General features: G+C 37.5%; 1 protein-coding gene across 9 annotated transcripts in view; it reads right to left on the bottom strand.

Moving 5' to 3' along the window:
• PCDH7 (protocadherin 7) overlaps positions 1–27,620 on the bottom strand; it is a 473,458-nt gene that overhangs the window by 272,299 nt on the left and 173,539 nt on the right. The window contains exon 2 of one of the 9 annotated variants that reach the window (XM_070791260.1): positions 2,585–3,101. The exons of the other annotated variants lie outside the window; for them this stretch is intronic. Within the exon in view, the coding sequence (XP_070647361.1) occupies positions 3,027–3,101 (75 nt within the window). The 3' untranslated portion in view covers positions 2,585–3,026. Of the gene's footprint in view, positions 1–2,584; positions 3,102–27,620 lie in introns of those variants that run through there. 9 annotated transcript variants of the gene reach the window in all.

Genomic DNA, 27,620 nt, shown 5'->3' with positions numbered 1-27,620 from the left:
GACAGCCTATAGAATGGGAGAAAATATTTACTAATTCTATTACTGATAAGGGGTTAATATCCAAAATACATATATGAACAGCTCATACAACTCAATATAGAAAAATGCATAACCCAGTTTAAAAATGAGTAGAAGACCTGAATAGACATTTTTCAAAAAAATATACAGATGGCTGACTGCACAAGAAAAGTTGCTCAATATAGCTAATCAGCAGATCAGTGTAAATCAACACCACAGTGAGATATCACCTCACACCTGTCAGAAAGGTTGCAATCAAATGTGTACAAATATCAAATGTTGGCAGGAATGTGGAGAAAAAGGGCCCTGGTACACTATTGATGGGAATGCAAACTGCATATAGTAGACACTATGGAAAACAGTATTGAAGTTCCCTGAAATACTAAAATAGAAGTACCATATGACCTAGCAGTTTCACTCCTGTATATGTCTAAAGAAAACCCAAAACAATAATTTGAAAAGATACACGCACCCAACATTCATAGCAGCATTATTTACAATAGACGAGATATAGAAGCAATGTAAGTATCCATCAACAGGTGAATAGATAAAGATGTGGAATATATACACAATGGAATATTATTCAGCTGTAAGAAGAATGAAATTTTGCCATCTGAACAATATGAATGGACCTGGAGGATATTATGCTTAGTGAAATAAGTCAGAGAAAGATAAATACTGTGTGTTATGACTGTATGTGGAATCTAAAAATAATAAAACAAAGAAGGAATAAAACTAAACAGAAGACTTAAGATACAGAAAACAACTTGGGGGAGGAAGGGCATTGATAGAGGTAGGGGGTTAAGATGCACAGGCACAAACTACTATGTATAAAATAAATAAGCTGTAGGGATAATATTGCAAGTCAACTGTGCTTCCATAATACCTGTCCATGTGTGTGTATACCATAAGTGAAAGTGAAAGTGAAGTCGCTCAGCCATGTCTGACTCTTTGCGACTCCATGGACGGTAGCCTATCAGGCTCCTCCATCCATGGGATTTTCCAGGCAAGAGTGCTGGAGTGGATTGCCATTTCCTTCTCCAGGGGATCTTCCCGACCCAAGAATCGAACCCAGGTCTCCCACATTGCAGGCAGACATTTTACCATCTGAGCCACCAGGGAAGCCCGTGTATACCATAGATCCTTCTTTTCCCAAGGGTAACTGGTCTCCAGATCATGGCTTTGGCCTCATCCATAACACATGTTCATCAACTGGGCTTGTCAGGGAAGCTAAATTTCCAGTGAGACTGAAAAACGTCATTCACTAGTGCATACTTTGCACAGACACTAAAAACTTGTTCTCCTTACAACTCACCTGACAGGACATTAATCCAGCACACTTGTTCTTGGGGAAAAGTTCAAGGGTTCACTTTAGGGTGCTGTTTGGTTTGATGGCAATGAAAGCCTGGGTATAAGGCAAATCTTAAACATCTACGAGCCCATAATTTTCTCTGAAGCTGATTCTCTAGAATGTTAGGCTCATTTTCCCATAGGGATAATTTCTCAAAAGCAAAATAAAATAGCCCAGGCAGTGAATAGGTCATTATCAAGATTGAAACATTCTATATCCAATTTTCCCAGAAAGCATACAGGTGTCTGTCTGGTACCCTGCACTGTCATCTGGAGGAGTATGACTGACTTCAATCTTTAGTGGCCTCCTCCTACCATATTTATTACATAGCTGCTTAGTGGCGATGACCTGAAATGTACCACCCTAGACACTTAATCTGGTATACTCAACCATGGTGATACATGCAGGCATGTGTATGTAAGCAGTGGAGACCATTTTTCATATGAAAAGCATTTGGTCTTTCAGTGAGAAATAATGTATTAAGGAGCAATTAGTGGAATAAACAGTACATTTTGTTGCAAATGAAATTCACCTCTGGTTTAACTCACAAGTAGGATGGTAGTTTCTGAAAATATGATAATGTTTTTGGCCAGATACTCATATTCAACTAAGTGAACCTTATCACCAGGAGATGAACCTTCTAGATTAATATATCACAGTCACACTTCTGCATGGTCATTAGCTCACCTCTCTGCAAACCTGAATATGTGCTAAATTGCTGACTTTAAATCCAAAAGTGGAAATAGCCATAAGTATGTCCAGAAATAGGAAGACAGACTTGCTACTTTCATTGCAGTCCACTGAATACTTACATTTATGGTATTTTGAAATGTAATAGTAATTCAAGAGGAATGTTAATTCAAAGATATTCAATTTAGGCTAGATATGTTTCAGAAAGTAAAATTAAACCTACTCTTATTAAGTTACCACTGACTATGAAAAATAACCACAATGGTATTTTAATTTTAATTATTGAAAATAGTTTCATGTTAATACTTAGACCACTTATTCTCTGTTTCTTTTGTCATGGAAAACAATCTATTTGAAATTTCCATTTTTAAGATTATATAGTATGTGACACAAAATATGCAGAGTATGACAGTAATGTCTTATGAAGAATGGAAAAATTTATTGAGAAAATTGAGAAAAAAATCTATTTAGAAAAAAATGAGAAAATTGAGAAAAAATCTGCAATACTCATATAAATTTTTGAAAAATAGTAATCACACTTCAATATACTTGTCAGACATGATAAGGATGCAGCTACCATATGGCTTAGAGGGATTAGTTGGAGAAAGAATTATGGCCTTTTTAATTGTGACAAGAAAAAATTATCTAAGTAAACAGGAATATTAATTGGTGGGAGAAGTCAGTAATACTACTTATTTGACAATTGTCCAAGATTCCATTCCATGAAAAGGCTCATCAGATATATTTTCATTTGGGAAAATAGAATACAATAATACATACATACATACACACACTTTGTTCTTTTATTTTCTACATACATTATATTCAATATAGAAAGAGAAAAGTCATTAAAGTGAAGTGAAGTCGCTCAGTCGTGTCCGACTCTTTGTGACCCCATGGACTGTAGGCCTATCAGGCTCCTCCGTCCATGGGTTTTTCAGGCAAGAATACTGGAATGGGTTGCCATTTACTTCTCCAGGAGATCTTCCCGACCCTGGGATTGAACCCTGGTCTCCTGCATTGTAGGCAGACGCTTTACCATCTTAGCCGCCATACATTATATTCAATATAGAAAGAGAAAAGTCATATGAATAACGTATTAGGATGTGATTATTCATCTCACAAAAAAGAATCTTCATTTACCAATGATTCACTATTTACATCCACGAGAGAAAAAGCACCTGGTATACTTAACATACATGATTCTCACATATCTATGCAGCACAATATATTATATAAAAGGCTCCAATTTAGAATTCTGTTTAGAATAACTATTTTTCTCTGCTAGTATTATTTGATTCAGTTTTTAATTCACTGTGAACTATTCCAGTGAGCTTTAATACCTTCTCAAAATAATTTGGGAATAGCTGAATATGGAATCATTCTTGTTAATTTTCTTCCCTTTTCATATATATATATGGTATATGCTGTTTAGAAAGTCTATCTCTCCACATAGTATGCTTTATGACTAACAGATAATAATATCTACCAATTTTCTTCCATATCTTACCTAATAAAGATTTAGAGTGATACCATAAAAAAAACCTATTCATTTACTTTCATTCAGTCATACATTTTTAACAGAATATCCCTCTTTTCCTAACTATCCTATGTTAAATTAATATAAGTTCATGTAAATTCTTGGGAAAATGTTCCCCTTTAAAATGAGTGAATGTCTGATGGGTCACATAAGAGAAAAATGACGTCACTGTAGTGCTTTCTGAAGTAATTTGTATACTGCAAACTCTGGGAAGTGCAATTTAACTCTGAATAGAATAAAATAGCCAACTGAAAACTGAAGAAAACCAAACAAACAAAAATACACATACACAATCAACTAGCTGGTTGCAACATGCCATTAAATGCTTTATATTAGTCAATAAGTGATTTTTGGTCATCTTTCCCCCTTCTCTATGGGAGTTTGTTGCTGCTGCTATTGTATTTAGTTAAAGTTTTAAAAGAATGGATTTGAATCAGACACAATAATACAGTCACTCACAGGGACTAATCATTTCCTCAGCAAGAAAAGGAATTCTTTACGTGTGTGTGTGTAAGACAGATATAATTGTTCGCTGTATCATGAGATTAAATGAACTTGGAAACCCAATTAACCATTTTAATGACTGGAGAGGGGTTAACAGATGATTCAAAATGACAGCTGGTAATTATAGACCTCTTCTCTCATTTAAACTGAGTTAAAGATGATTTTTTTTTGTCCATGCCTGGACATTAACTCTTTGTCCAGGGATCTCAGATCCCTGACCAGGGATAGAACTTGTGTCCCCTGCATTGACAGGGTGGAGTCTTAACCACTGGACCACCAGGGAAGTCCCAAGAGAATGTGATTTTTTTTAATGCAGGTAGAGAATGTATGAAACAAAACCTTGCAGGACCATAATGAGAGCTTTGCGTTTTCATCAAGCATTTATGGATCACCTACTGTGGGCCTGTGCCTAATCTTGGGGAACTTTGTGAACACGCAGCTTCCCTATGACTAATAACAGAGTCCACTTAATTGAGTTGCTACACTACTTGTAAAGAAAGCATTGCCTTTTTGAGTACTGTTAGTTCACTTTGGATATTATTAAAACATCACTGGTATCATTTATTACACTAGGTACATATAAGATACTATTAGAAATTACATGCTTTCTTTTCAAAAGAATATTGGTACACTACACCTCTACATAAGTATACCATGCATGCCTTTATCCCAAGAAATCTATCAGATTATTGATTTTTCCCTCTGACCTTGAAAACTATTAAGATAAACTAGTGGCTTGAACTCCCATTAATAATGCATCAAAATAGATTAACTCTTTGGAAAAATTCTCAAACTGCATAAAAAAGAAGTTGAACATACATTTAGATATGCTAGTTTTCAAAAAAATTAATACTCAACAGTTGATACTGACTACACAATGATCAAAAAACAATAAATGAAATCTAATGCAATTCCATCTTTTAGCAGACACATCAAAGTGGACTATAAATAAAATAATGTATTAGTCTAAGGCATTTATGTTAAACATGCAATTAAAATGAAAGTATACTAAGTGTGTAAGACATTTTTTTCTTATCATCATAATCCTTTAATTTAAATAAATATGAATTGCATTAAATGAAAATCAGCCACATTGGCATATAAATCATAATCCTCTGACCGTGATTTTCATTTTCTCTATTTTAAAAGAGATCCCTAAATACACTGGTCAATGGTAAATTTTACTCCAAAGGTTTTATTCCTGAAAGTCTGAAAACAGTATCTTCTTGGTCTGTAATTTAAATCACCACAAGAGAATGCAGCACATATCACATAACAAAAACCTATAACTACATTTTCTTTGACGTCAGTACTGATGCCCAACACAACTGAAGTGACTTAGCACGCATGATCAGATCAGGGCAGATCAGTCGCTCAGTCGTGTCCGACTCTTTGCGACCCCATGAATCGCAGAACGCCAGGCCTCCCTGTCCATCACAAACTCCTGGAGTTCACCCAGACTCTCGTCCATCGAGTCAGTGATGCCATCCAGCCATCTCATCCTCTGTCGTGCCCTTCTCCTCCTGTCCCCAGTCCCTCCCAGCATGAGTGCACATGCTAATGCTCAAGTTGAACAGATCACTATCTCCATGTTCAATACACACCTTTAGTACTGTATTTATTCTGTTGTTTTGCAACTCAATATATGTATTTATCTGCCTACTAAGAATTTTCATTTAGTGAGGGCTAAATGTTTCTGTTTTTGAGCACAGAACATTTCTTTTGTAGTATTGTGAAATTTATTTTAATAGTATCTTCAAGTCTCATGCTATGCAACATCACTACGAAAGCACTCAGTGTTTTAGACTCTAAATATTACGCTATATAGCCTAAGGTCAATTTGTTGTAGCTTTGCAAAGAAGCCAGTAGTGAAATATATTGCCTTTATATGTGGCAAATCATTTCTAATATTATCAAACACTTGGTTACTTTTAAAATACCACATAAATGTTTGATTAAGTAGCTCCTCTTTTTTAATTCAATCCAATTTCATGGATAGAACTAAGGCAAATTTATAATAGTCTCAAACTTGTTTTACTATGGGTACTTTCAAACATACACAAAATTCAACAAAATAATATGTTGCCATATATAATCAACCAGTCCTTATAACTGTCATTCCAAGAGCACAACTGCCCAAACCACTATCTTCTTTCCTCCCTCTCCAAATGCTAGTAAGAAAATTTCAGACACAATTCCTCATCCATTGTTTAGTACTTATATCTATAAAATGTGTGCTATCTTAACCAAGTTACTACCCCATTATCACCTTTAAATAATGAATATTAATACCTTAATACTATGAAATATCCAGTGGGAGTTTACATGCCTCATTGCATTTTTTATGTTTTTAAAGTAGGATCTAAATAATTTCTATATATGATAGCATGGTAATTAAATTGCTGTCTCCCGTGTGTGTGTGTGTGTGTGTGTGTGTGTGCGTGCAGCTGAGTGTGTGCTCAGCCATGTCCAACACTTTGGGACTCCATGGACTGTAGTCCACCAGGTTCCTCTGTCTGTGGAATTTTCCTGGCAAGAATATTGGAGCTAGTTGCCACTCTAGAGGATCTTCCTGACCCATGGACTGAATCTGGGTCTCTTGCATCTCCTGCATTGGCAGGTGGATTCTTTACCACTGCACCAGATAGAAAGTCATGCCTCTCTTAATCTATAGGTGTTCTATATCACTGTTTTTGTCTTACCACCTACTGGTTGACAAGGAGAATATTTATTTTTTGGCTACTGCATTATCTCAGTTTGGATTTTACTGACTCCATTCCCATGGTCAAGTTCAACATGTCACTTCTACCCTATGGTTATATATAGGCTTATCAAACCATGTAATATTCCTCATATTAGTGTAATAGCCAAATAAATACTGGGTTGGCCAAAAAGTTCCTTTGTATTTTCTTTCCATAAGATGTTATGGAAAAACCCAAATGAACTTTCTGGCCAACCCAGTATTTATTGATACTTAAACTACTAGAGTCATAATCCAATAACTGCTTGGACATATGCATAGAGTACCTCAAGAAAAAGAAAAAAATCAAAATATGTAAACACACCACACACACACACACACATACACACATAGATGCATACAGATAGAGTAGTGTACAGTTTCTGCTCTGTCTCACGTTTCCAGACAGTACTAGGAGAATTTGGCTTGATGGTTATATCATTACTAACAAGTGAGTGGGTTGATACGTCAATTAAATTTTATGTTCCTTGGGTTTTAGCTCTATAAAAAAGAATATAACAATTCCTTCTCTCGAATTACCTCTGTGGGACTCTGAGCTACTTAGGCAGAATTCAGTGTAGTGATTTAGAGACATAGTTGAGGGAAAGGTGTGCTTGTGTGTGACAGTGTGTGTGTGTGCATGTGTGTGTTTGCTTAATAGGAAGAAACCCATGCTAACAAAAAGAATGGCAAAGTGTGAGGTAACAAGGCCACGTATGGGACACAACAAAAAAGAAATCATGGCTTCTGAGATCACAGGCTCTTCCTGTCACCTGCTGGGTTTGTGGACAATAAAATGGGTGACAACATGGAAAATATGAAGTGTTTGAGCAATGAGGTAGTTTCTGCAGATACAGAGAGATATTTGGTGTGCCAGCTAAGAAGCATTGCCTACTAACCTCTGGCGTGGGTTCAATCCTCAGTAATTGCAGCTATTGCTAAGGCAGTGACTTCCATAAGCAAAAGTTTTACTTTGTTTTTATCTTCTTTCAGCTCTTCAAAGAGCAAGACATGCAATGAAAGATTTATTTCCCCGCATGACCAAAGCTCAGAGATGGTAGATTCACTGACTGTATATTTTATTTATTTTACCAACTGTTACAAAGAAAAAAAAAAGGTTTCTAGCAAACATCCTCTGAAGCAGTAGAAAATAAGCATTCTCAGAGTTGCTGGCCTCAAAATGTGCCATCCAGAATAAGATGTGTGTCCCCATGTGGTGGCCTCTGCTTGCTGGCAGTTATATTACTAACATTTAAAAAGTTTTGCATTTGTTACTTTACGTATAACCCATATTTATACCAAAATATAATAGATAAATAGGCAAAATAATGCACAAAACCCTAATACCATTCAAGTAAGTACTATTTTGAAGGGTTAGTTTCAAGTAACACTGCTTAAAAAAAAAAGTGAGCGTGAAACCTACAAGTCACATTAATGAAGATTCAATTTTGACCAGTTTTAATATGACAGCAGCAGATGGTATGACTTATTGAAAGCACTTTTCAATTTTCTAGGCAAAGTAATTTCTTAAATGAAAGGACTCCTTTAGGCACACAAAACTCTCCTTCCAGAGCTGTTCAGAGACCTACTTTAGTCACCAAGCTAGAAATGGTGGTGGGAGACAATAGAACTCAGCAAAATTGTTTCCTAAGTTGTATGAAAGCTAAGTCCTTCAGTGATCTCTGGATGTGGAAAACACATATGCTTATTTTTGAGCATGTGTGGATAGTTGGGTAGTTGTTCCTTTGACTTGCACACATCAATCTTTCTTCTTCTGGGATAAGAACTATCGTTTCTGAGGGCACTCACTCTTTCCTTACTCCCCGGACTTGTGGTCATGTTTTATTGATCCCACCAAATACTCCAGGATGGGTAGTAGAACCTGGTTAAGCCTTTTCTCCCATCTATCTTACCACGGTGTTTGGTCCACTTTGAAAGAACATCTGGTTAATCTATACTGATCCTGCTCAAAGAAACTGATTCAGAAAAGTTATGGGATCTGAACTGGTTCACAGAGAGCTAATCTGATGGTCTTGAGGTTGTGCGTGCCTATTAAGTTGCTTCGGTGATGTCCAACTCTTTGTGACCCTAGGGACTGTGGCCCACCAGGCTTCTCTGTCCATGGGATTCTCCAGGCAAGAGTACTGGAGTGGGGTGCCAAGCCCTCCTCCAAGGGATATTCTCAATCCAGGGATGGAACCCGTATCTCTATGTCTGCTGCATTGGTGGGTGGGTTTTTTTTTTTTTACCACTAGTGTTGCCTAGTAAGCTCAGTCTTGCAGTTGAGGTGTAAATCTGAGTTTATGGAGACCTCCATGGAAGAGGGACAGTGATGTCAGCACAGAGGAGAGCAAAGATATAAAGAAGCAACCAAATCTTGATGTTATTTTTTGCATCCCCAGACCCAGTCATAACTGTTGGTAAGACAATGCCTCTGGACTTTCAGCTGAGTTTGCCAATCAGTTCAATTTTGCACCCTCTGTTTTACACAAATTCACTTTTCCCTCTTCTGATCATTGGTATTTCGTACAATCTTTTTGTTATTCAGAGAGGAAACCATCTGCTTGCATCTTTGCTTAAAAAAAAAAATAAAAAAGGAGAGAGAGAGAGGTAGGCCTATGAGGCTTTAGGTAATTTAAATTAATGGGAAGTATTTATTTTTCCTAAAAATATTTAAAAATATATATTAAACAAATATTGAAATAAATAAGAAAAAATAAACTTTTAAGGAGATAAAACTCCTGTTCCTGTGTATTTTTTTGTATGACACAAAGCAGATGCTACTTCAGTGGATAAAGAACTTTGTTAGAAATTCTATGCAGAGATTTTCTATTGAGCTGTTCTAATAGTGATTTCACTGTTTTTCAATGAATCACAACTATGATACCTCTGTGTCCTGTAACATTTACGTATATTCTACATATTGCTTTAAAACTGCATGAAGATCTGGTTATTGAGACTATTTTAATTAAGCTCTTTATATATACAGTCCTTTGCAATGTAAACATTTTATAGAAAACTTAAAAGTTTATTTTCTTTCTCTTTCTTGTGTTGTTGTTTTTCTGTACGACTGTGGTTGATGATAACTTCCACAGTACAGACCATTCTAGGAAACAACACATACTATCTCTTTTTTACTGGCTATTTTGCTGAAGTTAGTTAAAATTCTTAGATTTCTTCAACTATTCCTAGGTATTACATCTTGCTAAGAAGTTAAAAGTTATCCTAAACTGTAATATGCTTAAGGACATTCCATTCAATATTTTATGAGTCAATCTAATATATTAAGAGTATGGGTTCCAAACATTAGGTTCTGAAATAGAATCTATGAACAGGCTTTTGGAAAACTGTTGACCACTGAAGTTGTATGAAAAATATTTCAGAAATACACATCTGAGTATATTTTTCCTCAGGTAAAAGATCCCAGCCTTTTTCAAATTCTCGAAAAGATAAATGATGCAAAAAAAAAATGTTATTAAGCAGGAGTAAGCAGAGGGATTTTGATCTTTTAAAGGCAAAATTGAGGGTAAATGTTCACAGAATTTCCATTTTATATGTAAACCAGCTTTAGTACAATGTGAGCATCTGAAGGTGGTAGAGTTATGACTATGCAAAGTTAACCATGACATAATCTGTTCAATATTGCATATCATCACAGTAATAATTACTTTATTGTTCAGTGCTCAGGGTCCTGGCCAGGAAGCGTAACCCAAATAAGAATTAAATGCAAGAAGCATATGTCCACGATATCACAATTAAGCTCAGTATAGACAGACCTGAACATTAAAGGCAAATTAATAAACTTTCAAGAATACCATCAAATAAATGGTAAGAATTCAGTGCTCAAGTATAAAATGTTGCAAAAATACACTAGAATGACTTATGTGATCACAGTTCTGAAATTTATTTCATATAAAGATTTTCCTCTTAATGGACATTCAGTTATGTTAATCCTTAGAAATAACTGCTCTTGGTGTTTTATATCTAGAAATTAGGGTCAGATCAGTTTCAAGTCATTTACTGAAGGAGAAAGGAACTAAGACAGAAGGAAGGAGGGAAGAAGGGAGAAGAGTGGGAATAATGATGAAAGAGTGTTTTTTACATTAACTGCATATTTGCAGAGAAATTCACATCTCCCTTTAAGTTCAGTTTCTTTAATTTTACTCCATTTCTTTATTATCTTATAATATTCAAATATATTTTACCAATTACTGTTAAAGGATCTACTTTTGATATTTGCCCTCAACTAGCCACATTAGTTAGGAGACTGGTAGATAGGCAGCTGAAACAAAGAGATCAAAAGCAAAATAAAAAAGCAGGGCACATTAAAATGTCAGAAATCTGTTTCTTTTAAATCAAGGTCTAAAGGTAAGGGATCCAAGATGGCAGTGTACCTCTTCTTCAGATGGTTACTGGGATGCCCAGTTTCTTCCTATCTTGTTTTGTCACACTATCCAAAGGCTCAGTTTTGCTCAGGGCCTCTGGATACCCTTCAATATCCATTCTAGCCTTCTATTTCCCAGTACATGAACCTCATGGAATGTCAGAAAGACCACATTTCCCAAGCTATCTTGAAGGTAGGTAAGATTATTTGATTAATTTACGGGCAACGGCATGTGCACAAAAGTGATACCAAAACTTGGGTTATGCTTTTAAAGGACCAGAGGTGACTTCCCTTGCCTTTTACTTTTTTCTAGACATCTTGAGAGCCATAGCAATCCAATGAGGGTGGTGAAGGATGAAAACACAGAAGCCTATACCTAACACCAGGCTTCCCAGGAGGCACACTGGTAAAGAATCCACCTGCCAATGTAGCAGACAAAAGAGATGTGGGTTCGATCTCTGGGTTGAGAAGGTCCCCTGGAACAGGAAATGGTAACCCACTCCATTATTCTTGTCTGGAAAATTCCATGGCCAGAGGAGCCTGGCAGGCTACAGTCTATTGGGTCCCAAAGAGTTGGACACGACTGAGCACATGAGCAAATACCTAACATGAGAGCCATTGCACCAGTAAATGGGTTTATGTGAGAAATAGCTTTCTACTTTTGTTTAAGTAAATGTTATGTAAACAAATTTATGTCATGGCAATTGAGCCTATATCCTAATCTTTGCATCAATACAATATCTGCTGCTCTTCTTCCCACTTTTCTTCCAATAAAACATAAGTTCCTTTCATCCACATTTTTTTCATATTGGGTTATTTGTTACAGCAAAATAAATGAAGGGACCATAGACATTTAGAGTTCCTATTACAAAAAAAAAAAAATCACAAATAATTGTCTCCAAAACTTTGATTTATCTAACTAACCAAATTTCCATAACCAGGAAAGAATAGACTGTGACACCTTTCCATTTTTATCTATTGATTCCAACGTAAATTGTCTGAGAACAGAAATGTGCTTAAAACCGAATATACTAAAATTTCCACTGAATACCATGTAGCAAGCAGCATAAAAATAAGAATGAAATATTAGGAAAAATAGATTATGTAAAAGATAATAGTGTAGAGTTGAAAGCAACATGTTGGAGATGTACTTTGTGTGTGGGAGCTAGAATGGGGGGAGAGACGAATCTCCGAAGAAGGCAGAGGGATGGCTGATTTGCCTTTATCATTGGCTTGCTGCCTAGTTTCTTTCAGGTCAATCTTTTTTATTTTATTTTATTTTTATTAAGCACAAGCATTCTTGCCTTAGGCATGTTTTTCTTTGATAGCTACAACTTCCTCTTCCTACCACTCATCTCTCACTAATCAATACACAATGAGGTGCCAGAGTAATTTCCTTTTTATAAGACTCTTACCACTTCCTGACACTCTTCACATTTCTTCCCTAATTATTTTCTGATTTTGACACCAGAGAGAGAGTGCTCGTTCTCACTAACAGGCATTTGCTCTCCACACCTTGGTCCAACTTCTTTTGCTCAGTCCTGGCCTGTCAAGCTTTTGTGGCGGGCTTTATTCCTATCCCCCTTCCCAAAAAACAACATGCCCTAGTCTAACTTTGTGCTTTCATCCTACGTAGTCTTTTTATTAAAATCTAATATTCATTATTACCTTCACAAAACATTTCTTAAAACTTTAATAATGCCTGTCAATTGTTACTTAGGAAACTTGATGGAGGAAAAAAAAAGATGAAAACAAGGACATGCTAATATCTGCCAGGGCAGGGGTACAATGTATTATAAAATATATGTAGCAGGTAAAAGACTTACAACTTGTTTTTCAAGCAAATATACACTTTTATGGGGCCTAAACTAAAATTTAATTTTAAACTAAAGCTCTTAACAAATGTACCTCAAAATTTGATTGGAATATTACAATACAAATGTCCAGTATTATAATAAAGTATCCCAGAATGTGTTAAGCATAATGGGTGTATATACAATTTGATCTACACAAGCTTTACTTTAGAACAATTTGGATCTTAAATACAAAAAAGTAATAATAGAGACAGTTTTTTAACTTCTCAGATGCTACGCACAATAAGCTCAAAATACATATAAATTTAATATATCACATACGTGGTATATATTTACTGCAACTTTGCTTATAAATGTTTCACTCTGATGTACTTGGAGAAGGCAATGGCACCCCACTCCAGTACTCTTGCCTGGAAAATCCCATGGACGGAGGAGCCTGGTAGGCGGCAGTCCATGGGGTTGCACAGAGTTGGACACGAATGAGCGACTTCACTTTCACTTTTCACTATCATGCATTGGAGAAGGAAATGGCAACCCACTCCAGTGTTCTTGCCTGGAGAATCCCAGGGATGGGGGAGCCTTGTGGGCTGCTGTCTATGGGGTCGCACAGAGTCAGAAATGACTGAAGTGACTTAGCAGCAGCAGCTAATGTACTTCCTATTCCATGGGTGAAAAAAAGATAAGACTCTTAACACTGTAAGATGATGTTAATGCATACTGCAATCTATTACATTCAATGGCTGATACATGTGTGAGTGGCCCAAGGTGAAGTGGAAGGAAGGTAACTGAAATTTCCTATGACTGATACTCTTCACTGGCATCATGGGAACACCATCAGTACTCATGAATGTTATAGACATACTTGGTTAGAAGTCACAAATGCTCCTGGGAGAACAATAAACCTCAGAAACTACTTACATAACTGTTAGACACCATACTTCTAAAAACCAGGGAAACTAATTTTCACCCTCCCTCACAGGACAGAAGAGAACATTTGCAGGTCCTGTTGAAATTAACAGTCTCAGGTATAGCCAGCTGCAGGACTGTAAGGCTCCTTAATAAATATTTGCTGAATGAATAAATGAGAACTATGTGTACCAGATATGTAGAAAATTAAATGAACAAATTAATCTTTAAGTAAAAACCTTAATAAAACAACCAACAAAACACATAAAGATTCAGGGGAACCTCCATCACTTCCACAAAAACTCAAAGAAAACCTGAGTGAGTCAGTGCTGAGAAGCTTTCAGTCTATTTGCATAGAACAGACTTATGCATAAATGTAGACAGAAGGGCAACTGATCACTCTGGAAAGTAGAAGAGAAATTAGAATCATTACTGAGATTCTGCCACAAAGGACTGGATAAGCTCAGGCTAGTCACTTAGCCTCTCCAGTCTCTCTCTTAAAAGCCTGTGTTGTGAATTGAATTATCTCCCTCAAAACCATATGCTGAAGTCCTAACCCCTCGTGACCGTATTTGGAGATAAGATCTTTACAGGGGTAATCAAGTTAGAGGAAGAACATAATCAGTTCAGTTCAGTTCAGTCGCTCAGTCATGTCCGACTCTTTGCCACCCCATGAATCACAGCACGCCAGTCCTCCCTGTCCATCACCAACTCCCGGAGTTCACTCAGACTCATGTCCATCAAGTCAGTGAAGCCACCCAGCCATCTCATCCTCTGTGGTCCCTTCTCCTCTTGCCCCCAATCCCTCCCAGCATCAGAGTCTTTTCCAGTGAGTCAACTCTTCGCATGAGGTGGCCAAAGTACTGGAGTTTCAGCTTTAGCATCATTCCTTCCAAAGAAATCCCAGGGCTGATCTCCTTCAAAATGACTGGTTGGATCCCCTTGCAGTCCAAGGGACTCTCAAGAGTCTTCTCCAACACCACAGTTCAAAAGCATCAATTCTTCAGCCCTCAGCCTTCTTCACAGTCCAACTCTCACATCCATACATGACCACTGGAAAAACCATAGCCTTGAGATGGACCTTTGTTGGCAAAGTAATGTCTCTGCTTTTGAATATACTATGTAGGTTAGACATAACTTTCCTTCCAAGGAGTAAGCATCTTTTAATTTCATGGCTTCAGTCACTATCTGCAGTGATTTTGGAGCCCCAAAAAATAAAGTCTGACACTGTTTCCACTGTTTCCCCATCTATTTGCCATGAAGTGATGGGATCAGATGCCATGATCTTCATTTTCTGAATGTTGAGCTTTAAGCCAACTTTTTCACGCTCCATTTTCACTTTCGTCAAGAGGCTTTTGAGTTCCTCTTCACTCTCTGCCATAAGGGTGGTGTCATCTGCATATCTGAGGTTATTGATATTTCTCCCCGCAATCTTGATTCCATCTTGAGTTTCTTCCAGCCCAGCATTTCTCATGATGTACTCTGCATATAAGTTAAATAAGCAGGGTGACAATATACAGCCTTGATGTACTCCTTTTACTATTTGGAACCAGTCTGTTGTTCCATGTCCAGTTCTAACTGTTGCTTCCTGACCTGCATACAAATTTATCAAGAGGCAGGTCAGGAGGTCTGGTATTCCCATCTCTTTCAGAATTTTTCACAGTTTACTGTGATCTACACAAAGGCTTTGGCATAGTCAATAAAGCAGAAATAGATGTTTTCCTGGAACTCTCTTGCTTCTTCCATGATCCAGCGGATGTTGGCAATTTGATCTCTGGTTCCTCTGCCTTTTTTAAAACCAGCTTGAACATCAGGAAGTTCATGGTTCACATACTGCTGAAGCCTGGCTTGGAGAATTTTGAGCATTACTTTCCTAGCATGTGAGATGAGTGCAATTGTGCAGTAGTCTGAGCATTCTTTGGCATTGCCTTTCTTTGGAATTGGAATGAAAACTGACCTTTTCCAGTCCTGTGGCCACTGCTGACTTTTCCAAATTGGCTGGCATATTGAGTACAGCACTTTCACAGCATCATCTTTCAGGACTTGAAATAGCTCAACTGGAATTCCATCACCTCCACTAGCTTTGTTCGTAGTGATGCTTTCTAAGGCCCACTTGACTTCACATTCCAGGATGTCTGGCTCTAGGTCAGTGATCACACCATCGTGATTATCTGGGACATGAAGATCTTTGTTGTACAGTTTTTCTATGTATTCTTGCCACCTCTTCTTAATATCTTCTGCTTCTGTTAGGTCCATACCATTTCTGTCCTTTATCGAGCCCATCTTTGCATGAAATGTTCCCTTGATATCTCTAATTTTCTTGAAGAGATCTCTAGTCTTTCCCATTCTGTTGTTCTCCTCTATCTTTGCATTGATTGCTGAAGGCTTTCTTATCTCTTCTTGCTATTCTTTGGAACTCTGCATTCAGATGCTTATATCTTTCCTTTTCTCCTTTGCTTTTCACTCCTCTTCTTTTCACAGCTATTTGTAAGGCCTCCCCAGACAGCCATTTTGCTGTTTTGTATTTCTTTTCCATGGGGATGGTCTTGATCCCTGTTTCCTGTACAATGTCACGAGCCTCATTCCATAGTTCATCAGGCACTCTATCTATCAGATCTAGGCCCTTAAATCTATTTCTCACTTCCACTGTATAATCAGAAGGGATTTGATTTAGGTCATACCTGAATGGTCTAGTGGTTTTCCCTACTTTCTTCAATTTAAGTCTGAATTTGGTAATAAGGAGTTCATGATCTGAGACACAGTCAGCTCCTGGTCTTGTTTTTGTTGACTGTATAGAGCTTCTCCATTTTTGGCTGCAAGAACATAATCAATCTGATTTCGGTGTTGACCATCTGGTGATGTCCATGTGTAGAGTCTTCTCTTGTGTTGTTGGAAGAGGGTGTTTGCTATGACCAGTGCATTTTTTGGCAAACTCTATTAGTCTTTGCCCTGCTTCATTCCGTATTCCAAGGCCAAATTTGCCTGTTACTGCAGATGTTTTTTGACTTCCTACTTTTGCATTCCAGTCCCCTATAATGAAAAGGACATCTTTTTTGGGTTCGAAAAGGTCTTGTAGGTCTTCATAGAACCGTTCAACTTCAGCTTCTTCAGCATTACTGGTTGGGGCATAGACTTGGATTACTGTGATATTGAATGGTTTGCCTTGGAAGTGAACAGAGATCATTCTGTCCTTTTTGAGACTGCATCCAAGTACTGCATTTCAGACTCTTTTGTTGACCATGATGGCTACTCCATTTCTTCTGAGGGATTCCTGCCCGCAGTAGTAGATATGATGGTCATCTGAGTTAAATTCACCCTTTCCAATCCTTTTTAGTTCACTGATTCCTAGAATGTTGACATTCACTCTTGCCATCTCTTGTTTGACCACTTCCAATTTGCCTTGATTCATGGACCTGACATTCCAGGTTCCTATGCAATATTACACTTTATAGCATCAGACCTTGCTTCTATCACCAGTCATATCCACAGCTGGGTATGCTTTTTGCTTTGGCTCCATCCCTTCATTCTTTCTAGAGTTATTTCTCCACTGATCTCCAGTAGCATGTTGGGCACCTACTCACCTGGGGAGTTCCTCTTTCAGTATCCTATCATTTTGTCTTTTCATACTTTTCATACTGTTAAATTTCTCTACTACACGACTCTAACTGGTTGGCCCCAATAAAATTTACTTAAAAAAAGTTATAGTCATATTTAGGTTACTGTGATATTACTAGATGGGATCCCCTCACTGGGCCAATTAATTATGCCTGCCCTGACTCTGGCCATAAATTGAGCTTTTTTCTATTACTCAAGCTCAATCAGAGCAACAAGAAAAGTTTCAGCTAAGGAGGAAAAAATCTCCCACAATTATGGGATGGATTTATATAGATAACACCAGGCTATGGTAATTTAGGTTTAAAGTCTCCTCTGTGTTGGAAACAATTAGATCATACTAAGGGCAGACACACTGAAACCATACTCACAGAAAACTAGTCAATCTAATCACACTAGGACCACAGCCTTGTCTAACTCAATGAAACTAAGCCATGCCCGTGCGGCAACCCAAGACGGACGGGTCATGGTGGAGAGATCTGACAGAATGTGGTCCACTGGAGAAGGGAATGGCAAACCACTTCAGTATTCTTGCCTTGAGAACCCCATGAACAGTATGAACAGTATGAAGCACATAATGGTAGATGCTAATTCAGTATGACTAGTGTCCTTATATATAAAAGGGAAATTTGAACACAGAGAGATATACATGCAGGGAAACTACCACGTGAACAGGAAATGACCATACAAGTAAAGGAGAAAGACCTGGAACAGGTCCTACCCTCGTGGCCCTCAGAAAGAACTAACTCTTGAATGTGGACTTCTAGCCTCCTAAACTTTGACAGAATACATTTCTGAAGTTTAGGTCATATAGTGATCCAACCCGGGTCTTCTGCACTGTTGGCAGATTCCACATCTAAGCCACCAGGGAAGCCCATACTGTCTATGAATAAGCAAATACAGTAGTATATATTCAAGAGACATGGTTAGAAAAGAAGAAAAAAGAAGAATAATTTATGTATAAAAATCTTTGAAGGCTATAGCTGATGAGGAAATGCTAAATGCTTTTAATAAAGTCATAGTAGCCAAGGAATGGGCTCTGCTATGGTAGAAAATGGGGCTTCCCTGGTGGCTCAGATGGTAAAGGATCCGCCTGCACTGGAGACCCAGGCTGGATCCCTGGGTTGAGAAAACTCCCTGGAGAAGGGAATGGCTACCCACTCCAGTATTCTTGCCTACAGTATTCCATGGACAAAGGAGCCTGGTGGGCTATGGTTCATGAGGCCAACAACTGAACAACTTGCACACGGTAGAAAATGGAAAGGGAGCCACAAAAGAATCAATATGAGAATCTGGCTAAAGATTCACAATGTCTTAACATGACATAAACAATAATGGCATCTTTTTTCCGAGTTCACTATTTAATACAGTCCAACTGAAACAAACAGGAATTTTCTGAACCATTAAATTAAATAGCTTCAAAATACTAGTAAATGATTCCCACTTGTATTCTTAAAAATTTAAAAAGTCTCCAAATACAAATATCAAAAACACAAAACTATATTTCCATAGATTTGAAATTATCCAAACCAATGTAATATGGTATTTACAGTATGAACATAGAAGCATATCACATGTCATATTCAACATACAGAAATTAGTTCAGTTCAGTCCCTCAGTAGTGTCTGACTCTGTGTGACCCCATGGACTACAGCATGCCAGGCTTCCCTGTCCATCACCAATTCTCAGAGCTTGCTCAAACTCTTGTCCATTGAGTCAGTGATGCCATCCAACCATCTCATCTCTGTCATCTCCTTCTCCTCTTGCCTTCAATCTTTCCCAGCATCAGGGTCTTTTCCAATGAGTCAGCTCTTTGCATCAGGTGGCCAAAGTATTGGAGTTTCAGCATCAGCATCAGTCCTTCCAATGAATATTCAGGACTGATTTCCTTTAGGATTGACTGGTTTGATCTTGCAGTCCAAAGGACTCTCAAGAATCTTCTCTAACACCATAGTTCAAAAGCATCAATTCTTCAGCCTTCAGGTTTCTTTATAGTTCAACTCTCACATCCATACATGACTACTGGAAAAACCATAGCCTTGACTAGACAGACTTTTGTTGGCAAAGTAACGTCCTTGCTTTTTAGCATGCTGTCTAGGTTGATCTACGGCTTTTCTTCCAAGGAGCAACTGTCTTTTAATTTCATGACTGCAGTCACCATCTGCAGTGATTTTGGAGTCCAAAAAAATAAAGTCTGTCACTGTTTCCATTGTTTCCTCATCTATTTGCCATGAAGTGATGGGACTGGATGCCATGATCTTAGTTTTCTGAATGTTGAGTTTTAAGCCAACTTTTTCACTCTTCTCTTTCACTTTTATCAAGAGGCTCTTTAGTTCTTCTTTGCTTTCTTTTAAGGGTGGTGTCATCTGCATATCTGAGATTATTGATATTTTCCCTGCAATCTTGATTCCAGCCTGTGCTTCATCCAGCCTAGCATTTCACATGATGTACTCTGCATATAAGTTAAATAAGGAGGGTGACAATATATAGCCTTGACATACTCTTTTCCCGTTTTGGAACCAGTCTGTTTTTCCATGTCCAATTCTAACTGTTGCTTCTTGACCTGCATACAGATTTTTCAGGAGGCAGGTAAGGTGGTCTGGGATTCCCATCTCTTGAAGAATTTTCCACAGTTTATTGTGGTCCACACAGTCAAAGGCTTTGGAGTAGTTATTAAAGAAGAAGATTTTTTCTGGAACTCTCTTTCTTTTTTGATGATCCAGTGGATGTTGGTGATTTGATCTCTGGTTTCTCTGCCTTTTCTAAATCCAGCTTGAACATCTGGAAGTTCACGGTTCATGTACTTTTGAAGCCTGGTTTGGAGAATTTTGAGTATTGCAAAATTCAAACTTAAATTGAAGAAAGTAGGGAAACCCACTAGACCATTCAGATATGACTTAAATCAAGTTCCTTAGAATTATACAGTGGAGGTGAGAAGTGAGAAATAGATTAAATGGCTTGGATCTGATAGACAGAGTGCCTGAAGAACTATGGACGGAGGTTCGTGACACTGTACAGGAGGCAATGATCAAGACCATCCCCAAGAGGAAGAGAGGCAAAAAGGCAAAATGGTTGTCTGAGGAGGCCTTACAAATAGCTGAGGAAAGAAGACAAGCAAAAAGCAAAGGAGAAAAGGGCAGACATACCCATTTGAATACAGAGTTCCGAAGATTAGCAAGGACAGATAAGGAAGCTTTTTTCAGTGATCAATCAAAAGAAATAGAGGAAAACAATAGAATAGGAAAGACTAGAGATCTCTTCAAGATATCTTGGTATCTCTAGATACCAAGGGAACATTTCATGCAAAGCTGGGCACAATAAAAGACAGAAATTGTATGGGCTGCCATCTATGGGGTCCCACAGAGTTGGACACGACTGAAGTGACTTAGCAGCAACAGAAAGATACTAAGATATCTAACAGATATCTTACCCAACAGAAGATACTAAGAAGACATGACAAGAATACACAGAAGAGCTATACAAAAAAGATCTTTATGACCCAGATAACCACTATGGTGTGATCACTCACCTAGAGCCAGACATCCTGGAATGTGAAGTCAAGTGGGCCATAGGAAGCATCACTACAAAGCTAGTGGAGATGAGCAAATTCCAGCTCAGTTATTTCTAAAATCCTAAAAGATGATGCTGTGAAAGTGCTGCAATCAATATGCCAGCAAATTTGGAAAACTCAGCAGTGGCCATGGGACTGGAAAAGGTCAGTTTTCATTCCAATCCCAAAGAAAGGTAACGCCAAAGATTGTTCAAACTACTGCACAATTGCACTCATCTCACATGCTAGCAAAGTAATGCTCAAAATTCTCCAAGCCAGGCTTCAACAGTATGTGAACATATAGAAATAGAAATAGCAATTTTAACTGAAGCACATGACCCCATGAATATACTGCTAAACAATGAATTGAACGATATGACCCGTATTTCTTAAGGAAAGTGAGAAACCAGCTAAATGATCATCATTATAGGTTCTCTGCAAGGAGTTCTCATTATTTTGAAATATACATTTCTGAATTAAATTTACATGTTTAAGTTACTAACAACAAAAGTTTAAGTATTTTAATTTGTGGGCCTTCCCTGGTGGTCCAGTGGTTAAGAACCTGTGTTTTCACTACAGGGGACATTGGTTCAATCCCTCATCAGGGAACCAAGTTCCCACAAGCCATGAGGCATGGCAATAAAAGTATTTTAGTTTGTAATTTTCTGTGTCACTACTCTAATTGTATATTGATACACTATTTCTTCTGAAAAATCATTATCCTTGTTCTATTTGTTTTCAATAGAACAATGCAAGTTTCTGAAAAATTATTAAGTTAATATAACCAAGAAAAAATATATCAGCCATGTAGTTTTCCTCTGCTGTGGATCTAAGAAAACTCGACTATACATTAGCAAAACATCCAATTTTATATATTCCTCAGTTGAAAGAATTTTTAAATAGGATTCGAATCCTCAGATGTAATAAGTAAGTATTTTATACCAAAGGTGGCTCTAAAGAAATATTCCAATTATTATATTTCAATTTCCTTTAAATTTATATTGCAACATATATGAAAAACTTCAGGAGTAGCTTGACTGGAGGACAGAGCAGTTGTCTGAATACTCTGATAGTTTTGTCATCCCTTCTTGAGCAGAAATAATATAGAGAATAAAAGAATAATCATCCTTCATCCTAATATAATATAACCAATAAATCCAAAATAGAAATTACTTAGACCTGAAAATCACCCAGTATTTATTTAGTTCTCTCTTTGACATAAGTTCAGCAAAAATAAAAATAAGGCATGCTATTGTGTTGAGTAACAAGAAAAGCCAATTATAACAATGATGACCAATACAAGTAAGGATACACTTACTGGGTGCTTAATAAGTGCCAGGCACTGTCTAATTCTTTTACACGTATTAACTCGTTGAATCTAGACTATCATTGTATCTATTTTAATGATGAGAAACGTGAAGCACACTGATCAACAAAAGAACCTACCCAATATCAAACACTAGCAAGGGGTATTCTGGCTTCATAGTTTTTGCTTAGTCCCGTTTTGCTACACTGCCTCTGCAAAAGAGACATATATAGGAAGCCTCATTTGAATGCCTCCAATGAGCTAAGCACTATGTGGATGATTTACGTGAAATGTAAATCATTCTGTTGATGAGGGACTAGCACTTAGCAAGGTTAAGCTGTTCAAGGTCACTGCTACTCATCCATGGCTGGAATTTGAATTTATGTGTGTCTGAATCCACAGCTGGGGTCCATTTTCCAGTGCTCACATCCAAGTTATAATGGGCCATAGTTTTGCACAGCCATTTAAAAACTACTGCCTGCAGGCCAAATCCAGCCTGCTACCAATTTTTGTAAATAAAGTTTTATTGGAGCTTATATGAGCCTTGTTCATTCATTTGCTGTTGACTGTGGCTGCTTTTCTGCTATAGGCAGAGTAGAGAAATCGTGACAGAGACCATACGGCCCACAAAGCAGAAATGATTCATTGTCTGGGCCTTTACAAAAAATGTTTACTGACCTCTGGTCTAGGATGTCCCTAGCTGAGATTCCTAGCAGAATTAAAAGAACTTTGTTATGGTTATAGTTGCCACCTTACTAATAAGCAAAAATTTCTAAAGACATTTAAGAAAACAAAGGAACCCCAAATTCCTGTTATGGGCTGAACTATTTCTCCCAAGAAGATGTATGGAAGTCTTGATCTCTGGTACCATGAACGTGACACTGGAGGATAAGGTCTGTGCAGATGAAATCAAGTTGAAATGAGGTTGTTAGTATGTACCACAATTCAATATGACAGCTGTCCTCATAGGAAGAGGAAAACACCAGGAAGACTGAGATGTAGAAAGAGAACATCATGTGACAATGAAGGGAGAGATTAGAGAAATGCAGCTACAAGCCAAAGGATGGCCACCACGAGAACCCAGGAGAAGGCAGGGCAAGATTGCAAGCAGAGTCTCAGAGAGGGATCATGGTTCTGCTGACACCTTGATTCCAGACTTTCAGCCTCCTGAACTGTAAGGGAATAAATTTCTGTTGCTTTGTACAGCCATTTTTGTGGCAATTCCTTATGGCAGCCATGTGAAGTGACTGTAGTGCCCTTCAGGCTAGGCAGAGACACAGGGTAGCAGGAAATTACTGACTTTGAATAGTGTGTCACAGGTTACCAGCTGACCAATTAACAATTTGCTTTTCTTTAGTAGACTTATAACTGGGAGGTATTCATTCAGTCAGGGAAACATTTCCCTGCCCCCACTGACTTTAGTCAGGGTCATGAGACTTGTACTCATCAATAGAATGTCACCATAAGTATAATAACCAAAGTGACTAAGGAAGCAATCTGCGTTCTTAAAGCTGGATGCATAGACTCAAAAGCTTGAGTGGAACCCCAAGATGGAAGGGGCCCAGGCCCTGGAAATATGCATTGAATAAAACCCTCCCAACTGATCCCTATGTCAGCAAAAAGTAAATCTGTATTAGGTGAAGCCCTTGGAATGTTTTTATATGTTATATCAGCTAATATTACATCAGTTTCGTGAACTATTAAACACAAAATCAAGTTTCTCATTTCTCTAGAATTTGAACTCCTCAGAGGTGTTATATTTGAGGGCCTTATAAATATTTTGAAAACCAAATGGAGAAGGACATCACCGATGTAAAGTTCAAAGACGTATCAGCCCAAATTCAAGCAACACTTGCCATCAACATAAAGCCCACAGAGAGCCATATAAAATATTCAGCAAAAGAACATCCAGACTACAGCTCCATGGTGAACAAAGGAGGAATAAACTCTCAAAATTTTGGCTGCAGAAGATGTTTGTGGGTACCATGAAGTATCCAATCTAGCAATAAGACCTACTTGGGGATATCCAGGAAAGAAACACAGCCCAAAAATCAGTGTGATACATACCAAAACTAAGCTTGAAGCAAAACAGGAGACAAGAGGTGAGAATACATAGTCACAAACTCTCCTTTCTGTTAACCATGGCTTCCAAGTGATGCCACAATGTGATCTTTCTGCGGGTGCTGTGGCAAATCAATTTGTGCTATTTTTGCACTTTCTGAATGGGATAACACATGTACCAAACAGTGTTTGTCAGAGATGGGTCTTGAAACCTGCACTCCATGGAGGCTGTCTATGACTCAAAAGAACATTTATCTGCTGAGTAAAGGATGATGAAACATTAAATGCAAAAGTTTCCAAATGATGCACTATATGATCTTCCTTTCTTTTTTAAAATTTCTCCTTTCTTTTTTTTTTTGTTTACTTGATTATTTTTCTGAATTTGCATAAACTAAACTTTGATTTACTAATTGATTTTTATTAATATCTCCCTTGCATGTGATTGCAAACCTCTTTTTGACAATAAGTCCTAAAGAGACTGCAGGTTTATCCTCCTGGAGCAGCACACTGCAGTACCATCGGTGGCTACGCCACCATCTTGGAAGTGGTACTCCCCTGTGTAATATTTCTGTGCCATCTGACAGAAGGAGTTCAAGATTATCTTCTTGTTCTCTATCACTAGCTGGGGTAAAAATAAAGGTTGGTAACATCTTTGGCTTCCTTTTGATTTTATATATTTTAATTCACTCTTTTTCATTTTACTAATTCTTTTTCATGGAGTGAACTACTTCTGCAGATGAAAATTCATGAAGTAAAGTAAAAAATCTTTGAGTGCAAGTCACACTGTACATCAGAAAGCTAGAGTTACAGACAGAAACATCTGTCAACATATGGTGATGCAGATGCATCGTAATACTTTCGGGTTTGACAGCTTTGCACTGGATGTGCTCTTGAGTAAAAGAACAAATTGTTTTTGTTTCCTTGGGTTCTCAAACAATAGGCCTATGCTAGGGATCAAGAATTTTCGATACTAGATTCTGGCTTTCATCAGTCACACTTACATAAACATAGATCTTTCTTTGCTCCATCAGGGCTTTATCATTCAGTTATATGGTATAAAATATAACAAAAAATAGAAAAAAAAACTCAAGCACTTGGAATTGCTGTTACACAAACAGAAGTCTTTAGATAAGCATCATAAAATGGAAAGCACTGAAGATTCCTTGACAAAGTAGCTACATCAGAAAATACATAATGCCTGTTCCCAAGTGCTCAGAAAAAGGCAGAGACAATTCAGCAAGGAACTGAAGTCAACAGTGCAATGCTTAAAATTGGAGTTCTGCAAGCTGTACCATTTTGTATGATCCTAGCATGCAAATGAACCTAAATCACCATTTCTTCCTCTTTAAAATAGCATTATAATAGGGATTAAACGAGGTGATGTATGTAAAACACTTAGCACCATGCCTGGCATATAGGAATTTCGCCAGAAATGGTATCTTGAAAAAGTGAGTATTCATAACAGTTGGTATCATTAACTGAAGTCCTAGTTTGTCATGCATGAATTTTTATTTCTGTCAGAATACATTTCTGACAGCACTACTGTAAAGTAGTGAAAATGATGGATTATACAAGACATGTAATGATGGATAATAACTATTAATAATAACTAATGTGGCTTCAAATGTAGGCCTTTTTTAGGGAAAGGTTTTGTGGCATTCTCTTATAGAAATACCAACATGATTGACAGACCTAAGTGTTAACATATATTAAAAATACCATGAGATTTTTAGAGGGCATCTTAATCTGACACTATATGTTAGTTTCGCAAAATAAGAATTTCATCATTGATAATATTTAAACAGTTCTTTTGAATAGCTCTACCATCAGACTGAATAATGAATGCTATTTTCTCCTCAGTTGATCCATACGGGCGACAGGGCAAAACAGGCATATTCCACATCACCCTGTGCAGTCTGTCTCCCCCTTTCTCACGAGGAAAATGGCAAAACCAGTGAATTACCAAAACTTCTGTGGGCTGCTACCAAGTAAAAGGCACTGTGCCAGGCTCTCAGATGGATCCTCAGCTGTATAAAACCTTGTTTTTCTTTTCTCCAAGAAGCTGACGACTTTGATGACGAGACACAGGAGAAAAACATGAAAATATGAATGTAAAAGTTATTGGGTATGTCATGTCCCATCTCAAAAGAGGTTATTTTCATTGTCTTTTTGCTCATCAATTATTTCATTATTAAGTGCCCTGAAGTGTATGACAAATGTTCTAGCTTATCACAATGCACATCACAAACCATATGCATTTTCTCCCTGCTTGGAGTACATCCTTTAAAAATCAAACAATTTCCTGGAGGGAGGGCCTTTGGGAAATTACTAAATTAGCCCCTCACCTCCAGCCCCACCTTTCTCTTACCTTCACACACAGAGGCTAATTCTACATGGAATAACCAAATCAAATCAGAACTGAAAGTTCAAACAAGCAATAATTCTCAATCTGTGGTTCGTGTTTCTGAAAAGCCACAGAGAGCTCTGATCTGTGGACCCTTACAGAAAACCTGGGCTGACATATTTATTTGATCTCATCACCCTAAGCAAACAGAATCTCTAACTCTAGATAGCAGCAAGTGAGGATGTTAGAAAGACATTTGCCCTTTCTAGCCCATGAATCTTAGTTTTAACACTTAAAGATAGTGCTATATTTCCTGGTCCCCTTTCTATCTTACTCTATGTTCTGGAAGGAAAAAAATAAAAAACAATACTGCAGGTTTGCTGCCCTATCAAATAAGAGCCACATACAGAAACTTCTTTATTAGCTGTTGGAGGGTTTCCTCTTTCCTTTTAAAGCCCTATTTCTCTATAAACTATTGTCTTATTCCAGTTTACCATGTAAGGATTTCAGAGGAGTTAAAAACTCATCAAAAAGAACAATACTTTTTTTTTTTTGGCTCAAGATACTATTTGTGGAAAGCATTTTCCATTTATGGTCATAGCTAGAAAGCAAATGATTACTCAGCAAAGTTGTCTAAGCAAAATATTCATTCACTTCATTTCACAGAAATGCAACCTGAAAAATTGAACAGAAAAGTTAGAAATTGGAGTAAATCTGATCTAACATTATAGCCTGCTGGCCTAAAAATGCCTCTATTAAAAATGTCTGAGTCAAATAAGTGAGGCAGCAATGTATGACAG

The sequence above is a fragment of the Bos indicus genome, chromosome 6, assembly GCF_029378745.1.
Source record: "Bos indicus isolate NIAB-ARS_2022 breed Sahiwal x Tharparkar chromosome 6, NIAB-ARS_B.indTharparkar_mat_pri_1.0, whole genome shotgun sequence".
Classification (NCBI taxonomy): domain Eukaryota; kingdom Metazoa; phylum Chordata; class Mammalia; order Artiodactyla; family Bovidae; genus Bos; species Bos indicus.
Note: the sequence above shows the minus strand (reverse complement) of the source record. Positions and strands in the feature narration are given on the sequence as shown.